The 12816-nt window shown below is 43.9% G+C and overlaps 1 protein-coding gene across 2 annotated transcripts in view; it reads right to left on the minus strand.

Annotated features, from left to right (window-relative positions):
- The window catches only part of NUAK1 (NUAK family kinase 1), a 67519-nt gene that overhangs the window by 21999 nt on the left and 32704 nt on the right, over positions 1-12816 (minus strand). For both annotated transcript variants that reach the window (XM_043967265.1, XM_043967266.1), the window contains exon 3: positions 783-934. In XM_043967265.1, coding sequence (XP_043823200.1) covers positions 783-934 — 152 coding nt within the window. The remainder of the gene's footprint in view (positions 1-782; positions 935-12816) is intronic.

The following is a 12816-nucleotide window of genomic DNA, read 5'->3' on the forward strand; positions in this document are numbered from 1 at the left end:
TAACCTCACACAAATGAAGATTAGCAATAGGAAAGAACAAGTCCGTTTGGGCTCCCAAGTCTTTCTCTAAATCATTCAAAGTCGTACAGGGCCCAGACAGCTTTCAGGGAGGGTCTGTGTGGTAGGCACTTGCTACACCTCACTCTGCTGAGCATAACAACATGAGGAGCTGGAGGAGAACATGAATAGAGAGAAGGGAGAAGAGAATACCAACACAGCCATTGGCCTGATCCAATAAAGTGATGACACTTTTGGAGTACCATCATTTTTCCCAATGCAAAAGCAAAGAATTCAGACACTGGCTCTTTAACTTGGGCTTTGATGATTCCCAAGAACCCCTCAAAAAGCTTTTTTCCATAAGGGGTGGAAGGGGAGGGCAATAGAATCTTAATCCTGGAAGGGCATTTTTAGAGATCAGCAAATCTAACCTCATCATTTTACAGAAGGGGAAAATGGAACAAACAAACAAAAAGTAAGTAAGCAACCAGCCCAGAGTCACATAGTTACAGAACAAAGTCACAAGTCCAAGTTTGATCACTCTTGGAAAGTTGCCCGTTCTGCTACAACAAATTGTCTCCAGAAAAGATTCCAGCTCAGTTTCAGTCAGAGGTATGTGACTTGTTGCTAAGTATTGTAGTTCTTTAAATCTTGCTCCTTACTGTATTAAGTCAATGGGTTCTTTTGTTCTAACAGGTTCAATCAATTTCTTTTTTAACTGAATTGACATTGAATTGATATACACAACAGAGAAAGGAATCCCCAGGGCCAATTCTGCCTCTCACCTTATGACAATAGTGCACCGCAGAGATTATTTGCCGAAAGAAGTGTCTTGTCTCCCTCTCGCTGAGCCTCCGCCGCTCACTGATGTAGTCATACAGCTCCCCTTTGCTGGCATACTCCATGATGATCACAATCTTATCCTTGTTCTCAAACACTGGAGAGGAGAATAATGGAGAAAAGTCCAAATTCAGGGAGCAAGCTTATTAGAAAACACTAGAGGAGACCAATCTGCCAGGAAGCTCAAGGATCCATGAGAAGCCAGAAAGAATCCAGCATTCATAATGTCAAGGCATCTTCCCACAGACTAGCAGATTCCTTACTCAGGTAGGCCAAGAGTACCTATAGTTTGACTGACTTTGTTAAATTTAAAGAAATGTACTTAGCCAAAAGCTTTAGCACTAAAAGGAACCTTAAAGCATATCAAATCCAATTCCCTCATTTTACAGTTGAGGAAACTGAGCCTCAGAAAGAAGTAAAATCCTAGGTCTAGATTGGCTTTTCTTTTGAACCCCCGAAGGGACCTCAGAAGCAACTAGATCAACCTCTTCATTTTACAGAGAGGAAAATCGAGGACCAGGCATCTTTGTTCAAGGTCACACAGCTGGTAAAGAGTCATGGAAAAACTCAAACCTGGGTCTTTTGACTCAACTGTATGTTCTTTCCACTCCTTCCATTCTTATCTAACTAGGAAACATCAGGGGTAATGTGAAGTATTCATTCTGGAAGGGAGGGAAGAAGAAAAGGAAGGAAGAAAGGAGGGAGGGAAGGAAGGAAGGAAGAAAGAAGGGAAGGAGGGAGGGAAGAAAAGGAGGGAGGGAAGAAAGGGAGGGAGGGCTGGTCATCCTGTTCTAGATCCCCCTTCTCCCTAGCACAGATGTCATGAATCCATATACAAGGAACAGAGCCCAGGAGATTGGCATTTAAACCTGAAGTTCCATTCACATGTAGACATCCCTTCATGCATCATTTGGTCTCCCCTACCTTGATTTGGGATCTAGAAGTCCTCCCTGTTAGCTCCTAAACCTCAGTCAAGCCTCTCTGATAAAATGAATTGAGAGAGAATGAGGAAGGAGAGGAAGAGCCAGAGAAAACTGGCTGCTCCCCATCTGCTGGCCTCCCCGCACCCCGAAGCACAGGCTTCTGCCAGAGACCTTAGCCTGCATGCACATCCATTAACAATAAACTTTGGAAACTGGGAGAGCTATCTCTGGATGCAGCTCTGGCTCCTAGTGCAAGAATGATTAAACCGGCATACCCTAGGGAGGTCTGGTTTCCACATTTAAAAAAAAGTAGGAGCATGGTTCTAACAGGTTGGTGGGCCAGTGTCAATACACACAGCTTCCCCTCCCTTAGAACTCAACACAGCAAAGGGTTACCAGGTGGCTCATCAGATAGAGGGCTTGGACTGGAGTCAGGAACACTTGAGTTCAAATCCAACCTCAGATACTTGCTAGCTGAGTATCCCTAAGCAAGTTGACTCAGAAGATGCCACACAGGTGCCACACAATCACACCTGGGATCCATCCCTGGAAGGCCCTCCCTCTGGGATCAGCTAATCCCATCATCTCATTCACAAAGTAGAAAGGGGACATCCCAATAGATGAAGTGGCCTCCCTAAAGTCAAATAGGAAGGGAGGAATGAACAGAGTCAGAGCTGGTGTTGAAGGCATTTAACATCCACCACCCACCACCCACCCCCCAACCCCCGAGAGGCCACACAACAGTGAGGTAAGGTCTTTGGGGGAGGGCTGTGAATAAGGAGAGATAACCAAGGAAGGCATCTTTTATAATCAGAATATCATTGTGGGGCAGTGAGGTGGCGCAGTGGATAAAGCACCAGCCCTGGATTCAGGAGGACCTGAGTTCAAATCCAGCCTCAGACACTTGGCACTTACTAGCTGTGTGACCCTGGGCAAGTCACTTAACCCTCACTGCCCCACAAACAAACAAAAAAAGAATATCATTTGGCCACACCTATGATTGCATGGATGCAGGGAGTGGACAGAGGATGAAACTCCCCACCCCCAGCACCTGTGTGGCATCTTCTGAGTCTTAGAGAGAGACCCAGGGCAAGAAAAAGGGTTCACTGACTTAGCCAGAATATGCCAGTGGTAAAATTTGAACCCAGGTCTTTTTTGTTTTGTTTTGTTTTTTTAGTGAGGCAATTGGGGTTAAGTGACTTGCCCAGGGTCACACAGCTAGTAAGTGTTAAGTGTCTGAAGTCGAATTTGAACTCAGGTACTCCTGACTCCAGGGCTGGTGCGCCACCTAGCTGCCCCCAGGTCTTCTTAATTCACAGGCCCACTCTCCTTAAGTCTTCCAGTAATAATAATAATACCAAATACCTTACACTGATGTAGGCAGTATCCCAAAAGTCTTAGTGCAGTTTTAAGCCTAGTTTCTTTATTTTCCCCAACACCTAACAGCACAAGTTAGGTGTTTAATGAATGGCTGTTGAATTGAGTGAATGAATAGAATAAATGGGATGACTTCCGTGGCACCTTCCAGCTCAAAAGCCAGGATTCTATGACCTATGAATTTTAAATCAAAACACCCTAAATGTAAAATAACAAAATCTAGCCTGAGTGTGTCAGGTCTGAAAGGGGTGGGGAGGGAGAAGAGAGATCAAAGTCAACAGTCATTCCCGTCATTGCTGGAACACGGTAAGGTTTGCAATGTACTTTATAAAGCATCCCATCTGTCTTAAAATCTGGTTTCTAATGTTGAGACATTCAGCTATTCGGATGCCTTAGAGTAAAGATATTTCTTTCCTTCAGAGGCTAAGGTCTTGTGATGGTTTGCCTAGTGGATCTGAAAGCTTTCTTGAGACAGACAAGGGTTATGGTGAAAACATCTCTGGGCTTGTAATCAGAAAACCTAATAGTGAGTTCTGCCTCAGTCACTCACTAGCTAGTGTGTGATCCTGGGCAAGACTCTTAACCTCTGTCTGCCTCAGTTTCCCCACATGCAAAATAAGGATCCTCGTAGTCCCCTACCCTTTATAAGGGCTGTTGTGAAGACTAAAGGAAATAGCACGGAGAGTGCTTCGCTGATTTTAAGGTGCTTTGTAAAGATCTGCTATTTTTATCATGATCTTTATTATTATTATTATTATTTGTGTGTGTGTGTGTGTGTGAGGCAATTGGGGTTAAGTGACTTGCCCAAGGTCACAAAGCCAGCAAGTGTTAAGTGTCTGAGGCCGGATTTGAACTCAGGTCCTCCTGAATCCAGGGCTGGTGCTCTATCCACTGCACCACCCAGCTGTCCCCAATCTTTATTTTTTTTTTTTTTGGGGGGGGGGTTTTTGCAGGCAATGGGGATTAAGTGACTTGCCCAGGGTCACACAGCTAGTAAGTGTCAAGTGTCTGAGGCCGGATTTGAACTCAGGTACTCCTGAATTCAGGGCCGGTGCTTTAACCACTGCGCCATCTAGCTGCCCCCCCCCCAATCTTTATTATTATTGTCTTTGTCGGCTTGCCTCCCTACCTCAGCCAGGATTGACGATTACCTCCTCAACCCTTTGTCCGGTCCTAATCATGTGTCTGAAAGTGGCTTGTTTATCCTACCAAACCGTCAGCTCTTTCAAGCACCTGGACCACATACAAGGTCAAGTTTGCATCCCCAGAGACTCTTCCACAAGGGCCACTTGGCATGGAAAGGGGCCTGAACTCTCAAAGGCTACGAATGCCAGAAAAGTAGAAACCCAACAGGTCGAGCCATGACGAAGAGTCTTCCCTACATTCCTGGCTACAGTCTGTGTCTGCTTTCCAAGGACCAGCCTAGCTAAGCACTGGGGCTCATCTCCAATAGGCTGGCCACTTGGGGATGAATTCCTTGTCCATGACAACCAGCGAAACAAAGGAAAATACAAGACGGGCCTCCATGCTGCCTGGCCTCCTTCCGGCCCTGCACTGACAGAAGGGGCAGACAAGGCCAACCATCGCTTTTTAGAACGTCTCGAAACATCTACTTAGAATGGACAGGGGCACGTGGAGAAGAGTCTAGAAGGATGGATTGACATCTCCATTGTTAAGAAATGGCATCAGTAACCCAGGGCAGCAGGGAGGAGGGTCACAGTCACAGAAGCTGAACTCAAAGAACAAGGGTTCAAGAGTCAAGGGACTTGAGTTCAAATCCAGCCTCAGAGACTTACTAACTGTGACTCCAGGCAAGGCACACCAGTCACCAAGCCCCAGTTCCCTCCTTAGTAAAGGAAGAAGTTGGACCATCTGGCTTCTGATGTCCCTGAGTTCTATAATCTGATCATGCTTGGTTCTTAAATAGAATTAATTGGGGATGGGGGTGGGAGGAAGAGAATCCCCTGCCTCCTTTGCACAAAGATAAAATAATCATAGCTAGCATTGACACAGCATTGACAAAGCACTTTATAAATGACATTTCATTTTCTCTCACAACCACCCTGGGAGCTATTATTATCCCCTTTTTACACATGAGGAAAGTGAGTTAGGTGATTTGCCCAGGGTCACGCAGCCAGCAAGTGTCTGAGGTGGGATTTGAACTCCCTTCAATCCTGATGCCCTACCCTCCTCACCACCCAGCTCCCTTTAAAAATGACTAATGGAATTTAATTGTAACTGGGCTGAAATAAATCAAAGGACACTTCACCACTCTTCTGGAAGAAAAAAAATGTTGCTTCCCTTGAATCAGTGTGCGGCCGACTATTTATAAGGCTCTAAGAGTGGATGAGCGTGTGTTTATGTTACTAGTCACGAGGCAAAATTTTTTATTCCACAAGGAGGGGAAGGTTTCCTTTCTGAAGAGCCAAAACCTGCGTCTCCTGCCTAGACCATTTAATCAGGCCCCCAAAAGGGTAGGACAGGCGTCCGTTCATTGCCAGAGAGAGGGGAAGCTGTAAAAGCCAGCCCAGAAACTTAGCTCATCACTTGGAGTTCGTGGCAGCAGCATTTTGGGATGAATGCAGGAGGACCAGGTCCCTGGAGGGACTTATCCATGAAAGAAGGCAAGTCCCACCTCCTCCAGGAAGCCCACCTGAACTGCTCCAGCCCACAGAGCTCCCTCTGCCTTGTGAGAAATGTAACAATCATGGAAGGCTCCCAAAAGAAGTGATGCTTGAGCTAGGCCTTGAATGATGGGGGCAATTCTGGTTCTCTGGTGAATCTCGCGTGATCTGGGCACACACTGACATTTGCCAAGCTATGCTGCAACACACAAAACTCTTTAGAAAGAGAAACTCTCTCCCTCCCAAACAGAAACTGGAAGGATTCTGCTCATTTCCTTTGGAGGTCTAGTTGCTGCAGCAACAGGCTCCTCTCCAAAGGAACTGTGGATTTCATCAGTGGGTGAATTGTCAAGTTTGCTTTTGCCCTATGATTGTATGGCTTTCGACCAGTCAATGACCCAACCCCTGACGATGCCCTCCTTGCTGTCCAGGAGCTTAATACCCAAACACTATGTAACAGAAGGAGATGGCTCTCATATACGAAAAACAACTTTGGCCAAGGGGCTGGGACGGGACGGGACGGGACGGGGGGGGGGGGGGGGAGGGGGGGGGGGGAGTGACTTTTTTACCACCTTCCAAAAGATAGAATCTACTGGTTTTGGTTTTAAGTTCAGCGCTTCTTACACAACTCTCATTCCGAGCTCCCTTGTATAGTACAATCATGGTATTGATCATTATTAAGTTCACAGTGAAAAAAAGAATACATGCATGCATATACATATGTATGTGTGTATACATGCACATACATATCTATGTTCCTGTTTTCTAGGATCAAAGCAGATAGATAGATATGTATGAATGTATGCTTTGATCATACACATATATATGTATATGCTTTGATCCCATAATATAATAATAATTCCATATATGTGATATGTAAGACACATATAGATAGTAGAGGTATAGGTATGGGTATGGATATAAATGTAGATGTAGATATAGATATATAGATATGATCTATACATGCTTTGATCCCAGAAAACAGGGACAGTTGGAGAAAGACTTAAAAGGTCCGCTTTCCTTGTCGGTTTCTGAATTGATCAATCTAGGGCCCTAAAAGAAGTGATTTCTAAAGGCAGAAGAAAAAGGTAGTCACTTTAAAAAAAAAAATCTCTTTTTAACACAATGACCCAAAATGCAAGAGAAACTGGGTTTTATTTTTATTTTAAGCAAAAAGAAAATGGTGCGACTTCATCATGGCCCGGTTCCTACACTTTCACATAACCCAGAGCTAAAAATGCTCATTTGTTGGTGTTAAAAGAGAGGGGCAAGCACCTACTCCAAATTCTCCTCATGCCTTACCCTTCTATCGAGGCGATCTTCTAAACCAATCCTAGTACGCTGACATTCCTTCCATCTGGAGTCTTTCCACTCGATGGTATTTTTATTACTTGCTGAGCAGTCCCGGATCCTAAGTACCTTTCCACTGCTAAAGACAGTTGCCTGATTAAAGGTCTGCAGGATCCAACCATATGGACTGCCTCTCCTTTAAGAAACGCAGGGTGAGAGCTGAGCATCTGCGACTCAGCCGAGCTCTCAGATGCAAAATTGGAAGAGACTATAAACTCAGCTCATCCAATCCCCTCATTTTACAGAGGAGGAAACTGAGACCCAGAACAGATTAAAGGTTCATCAATTTAGAGTTGGAAGAGACCTGTGAGATAAACTAGTCCAACCTCCTCATTTTACAGAGGAGGAAACTGAGGCCCAGAGAGGATCACTGCCTCATCAACTAAGAACTGAAAGAGACCTTAAGAGCCATTAAGTCCAACTCTCTCATTTTATAGAGTGGGAAACTGAGATCCCCCAATTAGAATGTGAATTCCAAAAGATCAGAGACTGTCTTGATTTGCTTTTTGTATCTTCAGGGCTTAGCACAGTATCTGGTATGCAGTAAGCATTTAATAAATGTTTGCCATTCATTCGCCAACTTGCCCAGTCTTACAAAAGCAGTAGAGCTGAGAACGGAGTTCAAGTTATCTGACTAAATTAAGCACACTTTCAAATCACCCCAAGGGGTAACCAGGTGATGCAGTGAATAAAAGCAGGAAGACTCGTCTTCCTGAGTTCAAATCCAGCCTCACACACTCACTAGCTATGTGACCCTAGGCAAGTCACTTAACCCTTTTTGCCTCAGTTTCCTCATCTGTCAAATGAGCTGGAGAAGGAAATGGCAAACCTCTCTACTATCTCTGCCTAGAAAAACCCAAACAGGGTCATAAAGAGTCAGATACAAAAACAAAATAAATAAATTTAATTTAATTTAATTTAAAAAGAGTCAGAAACAACTGAACAACCACCACTCAAGAAAGTGGGCATGTTTTAGCTGGAAAAGAAGATTCAGGGGGAACATGATAACAGTTTTCAAGTATTTGAAGGACTGACCAGGGGAAAGAAGGATTAGGCTCATTTGACCACAGAGGATAGAATCAGGAGCAATGGGCACAAACTGGAAAGAGGCAAATTTGAGTTGGACATCAGGGAAAACTTTGTAATGTTTAAAGCTATTCCAAAACAGAACTGGCTGCCCAATAGGTGATGGGTTCCTTCTTGGAGGCCTCCAAACAGGGGCCGGACCACCCCCTATCAGGTCTGTTATAACAGGGATTCCATTCATATTTGGTTTGGAGTAGATGGTCACCGAGGCCCCTGCCTCTCTCTAAATTCTGTGTTTCTATGAGCTCATCCAGTTCAACCCCTTCCTTTTACCCATACGGAAACTGAGGCTAAAAGTAAAATGATTCCAATTAGCGTCAAAGGTCCTTTCCTGGCCTGGTCCTGTTTCCCAAGGACCATGCTACCGTGCTATTGTTGACCATGGAAAGTCAATGAGCATTAATTAAGCACCTACTGTATTGTGATGAAATAATGGGATTTAGCAGATACTCAAAGACCCACCTGGAGATTAATCTAGACTGATTGAATCAAGTGAGAGTGATTGACTGCTGATTAGCCTACTTCAAGTTAACTGGATTGTAATCACACCTGGCTAGCCCTTAAGAAGGTATTGTTCTCAGAAGCTAGACTGTGAATTCAATTTGAGAACACCTTCAAAACCAATGGATTTGGATGATGCCAACCAATCAGCTTGAAGCAGTGTGTAAGGACCGCCTCAGTTCCAGACCTATAAAAATCTTCCTCAACCAGTTTGTGAGGGAGTTCCGGATTAAAGCAGGCTGGTGACGGAGGACTTGAGGAGGAACCAGACAAGGATGGAACTCCAGACTAGGTAGGCCTTCTTTTTCTTAACTTTCTGAACTCCATGTGAATACCTGTATGCTTTTAATAAATGCTTAATGCCCAAAGACTAGTACTGAAGTTTTTTTATTTAAGGCGATCACACAATCTAGATTTTAAACATCATAGTATACTGGACACTTCCCAAAGTCACTATACTAAAGTGCAAAAGCATTTTCCATGGTTTTTAAAGACACAACTTGCTAGTCTAAGAAGAGGTATTCTTTCAGCAAGAGAAAACATTGAATTCTAGGAAACTCCAAAGGGTAAGGCAGGACAGCTGTGGAGAAGCACTGCCTTTCTTTGTGTTGTCCTTAATCACCAAAGAAAACAATGAAAATAATAGACTTGAAGGTCAAACAGCTCACTTAATAGGAAGCTAATTAGAAAAGTAGATGACCACATCAGGAAAAAGGGGTCTTCCTTGATTGGAGGTAGAGAAAATCCATTGCTACTTTCTAATGCCTTGTCATTAACCCTTGATTTTGATCCAATCTATGAGGACTTAACATGGAAATAGTGAAACTTGACATCAAAGGGTAATTTCCCCCTCCCCAGCTACTTGACCATTAGCCATGGGAATAAAAGAGTCAACATAAGTACATCGTATTTCTCTGCCAAACTCAACAACCTACCTCAATGTGCTAGGAGTCCCAAAGAAGGGGAGTTGATATTTGGGTAACTAAACAAAGCATTAGGTTGGGAACCGGACCATGAAGATATCAACACTCATTTGCCGATTGCGATTGCCACAGGACCCAAACCAGAAAGAACATCAGCTCTGGAATGTGAGGATGTAGGTGAACTCCCACTTCTGATGCTTTACTCCCCGTAACCTTGGCCAAGTCCCTTCAGTTCCTCATCCTTCATTTCTACATTCTGCAAAATGAGGGTTTGGACTAGAGGGTCTCAGAAAGTCCTTCTAGATCTGAAATCTCTTCATGTCAATGGCCCTCTGCTAATTCTAAATGTCTGTAATCATGAGAATATTCTTGTATTGAATGTAACAATTAAGCAACCAACAGAGTTCATTCCCTTTGACCTCTGTCAGTGAGAACCTTCTCCTTGGGACCTCAAGTGTATTTGGTACCTCTGTTACCCTTATCAGATAATTCTTAACAATGAATACAAAGCTGGATGGGACCTTAGAAATTCTTTCTCATTTTAGCCATCTGGGGCTATATCTTTGCCCTGTTCCCCATGCTTGCAATGCTCTGCCTCCTTACTTCCACTTACTGCCTTCCCCTGCTTCTGTCAAGACTCATCCCAAGTTGGACCTTCAGAAGGGAGCCTGTTCTAGTTAACCCTTCCCTGTCTCATCCCTACTAGTGACTTCTCTGACATAACCTTCCATCTTACTCTGTCTGTATCTTGGATATATGTGCTTGTCTGCATATTGTCTCCCCCATTCGAATTTGAGCTTCTTGAGAGTGGTGGGATTTTTTCCCCTCACATAGTAAGGGCTTAAAAGATGCTGAGAGTGTCTCCTTCATCATTTTCTACTAGACTGCAAGCCTAAAGAACTATACAAGAAAGATCTCAACATCACTGATACCCAAGATAGTGAGAGTTACTGATTTAGTCGGATATCCTGGAGAATGAAGTCAAGTGGGCATTAGGAAGCATTGCTAGCAATAAGGCTAGTGGTGGTCCCAAAGAAGGGAAATGCCAAAGAATGTTCAAATTACCAATTATGCTCTTTTCACATGCCAGCAAGGTTATGGCTTAAGAGTCTGCAAGCAGGCTGGTTTTAGAAGAGGCAGAGGAACTAGAGACCAAATTGCCAACATCCACTGGATGATGGAGAAAATAAGGGAATTCTAGAAAAAAAATATCTACTTCTGCTTCATTGACTACAGTAAAGCCTTTGGATGTGTGGATCACCACAAAATGTGGCAAATCCTCAAAGAGGGAGGAGTGTCAGAACATCTTACTTGTCTCCTGAGGAGGCTGTATGTGGGCCAAGAAGCAACAGGTAGAACCGAACACGGAACAATCAATTGGTCTAAGATTGGAAAAGGAGTACAACAAAGCTGTATGTAATCACCTTATTTATTTAACTTATATGCAGAGTACATCAAGTGAAATGCCAGGCTGGATGAATCAAAAGTAGGTATTAAGATTACTGGGGAAAATATCAACAATCTCAGGTATGCAGATGATATCAATGTGATAGCAAAAAGTGAAGAGGAGGGGCAGCTAGATAGCGCAGTGGATAAAGCACCGGCCCTGGATTCAGGCCTGAGTTCAAATCTGGCCTCAGACACTTGACACTTACTAGCTGTGTGACCCTGGGCAAGTCACTTAACCCTCATTGCCCTGCAAAAAACAAACAAACAAAAAAAAGTAAAGAGGAATTAAGTAGCCTCTTGATGAGGCTGATGAGCAGAGTGTAAAAGCTGGTTTAAAGTTTAACATAAAAAAAAACTAAGATCCTGACCACTGATCCCATCACTTCCTGGCCAATGGAGGGAGAAGAAATGGAAGCAGGGCTGGATTTTTTTATTCTTGGGCTCAAAGATCACTGTAGATGGTGACTGTAGCCATGAAATTAAACGACTGCACCCTGGAAGAAAAGCTACAGCAAATCTGGACAGCAGACTAAAAAGCAGAGACGTTACCTTGCCAACAAAAGTCTGTATAGTCAAAACTATGGTTTTCAAGTAGCAATGCAGGGCTCTGAGAATTGCTCCTCAGAAACAGTGCAGCCCTTGGACTACAAGGAGATCAAATCAGTCAATATTCAAATGAATTAATTCAGGGTTTTCACTGGAAGGTCAAATACTGATGCTGAAGCTTAACTACTTTGGCGACATAATGAGAAGATGGGACCCACTGGAAAAAACCCTGATGTTGGGAAAGGATGGCAGAGGATGAGAAAGATAGAATTCAAGAGAAAGTGGAGAACAGAAGGGCCTGATGTACTATGGTCCGTGGGATCACAAAGATTTGAACATGACTGAACAACAGACTGTAAGCTATATGAAGTCAGGGGCTGTGTCTTATCCGAATTTCGCATCCCCCTCAGTGCTGAGCACATAGTAGGCAGTTTAATTCAATTTGGTTTGGTTTGGTTTTTTTAGTGAGGCAATTGGGGTTAAGTGACTTGCCCAGGGTCACACAGCTAGTTAGTGTTAAGTGTCTGAGGCTGGATTTGAACTCAGGTCCTCCTGACTCCAGGGCTGGTGCTCTATCCACTGTGCCACCTAGCTGTCCCAGCTTAATTCAATTTGACAAATATTAAGGGCCTACTCTGGGCACGTTGGAGCTGCTAGGTGGCACAGTGGATAGAGTGCTCAGTTTGGAATCAGAAAGATTCATCTTTATAAGTTCAAATCTAGATTCAGACACTTACTAGCTGTGTGACCCTAGGCAAGTCAGTTTACCCCATTTGCCTCAGTTTCCTCATCTGTAAAATGTGCTGGAGAAGAAAATGGCAAACCACCCCAGGATCTCTGCCAATAAAACCTCAAATGGGGTTACAAAAAGTTACACCTAAACAATAACAACAATGGGCAAGTTGAGATAAAGTGTGGTACAGGGTACTGTCAAGAAGACTGGGAAGCAAATTGGGTTTTTTTTCCCCGGGGCAATGGGGATTAAGTGACTTGCCCAGGATCACACAGCTAGTAATTGTCAAGGGTCTGAGGCCGGATTTGAACAGAGGTACTCCTGAATCCAGGGCTGGTACCCTAACCACTGCACCACCTAGCTGCCCCCTGGGAAGCAAGTTTTACTCCTCTGATTCATGCTAGCTATATCACCCTGGGCACTTAAGTCACAACTTTGTAGTGCCCCAAGCAACTCTCTTAAACTGT

This window comes from Dromiciops gliroides, chromosome 5 (genome assembly GCF_019393635.1).
Source record: "Dromiciops gliroides isolate mDroGli1 chromosome 5, mDroGli1.pri, whole genome shotgun sequence".
In the NCBI taxonomy this organism is placed as follows: domain Eukaryota; kingdom Metazoa; phylum Chordata; class Mammalia; order Microbiotheria; family Microbiotheriidae; genus Dromiciops; species Dromiciops gliroides.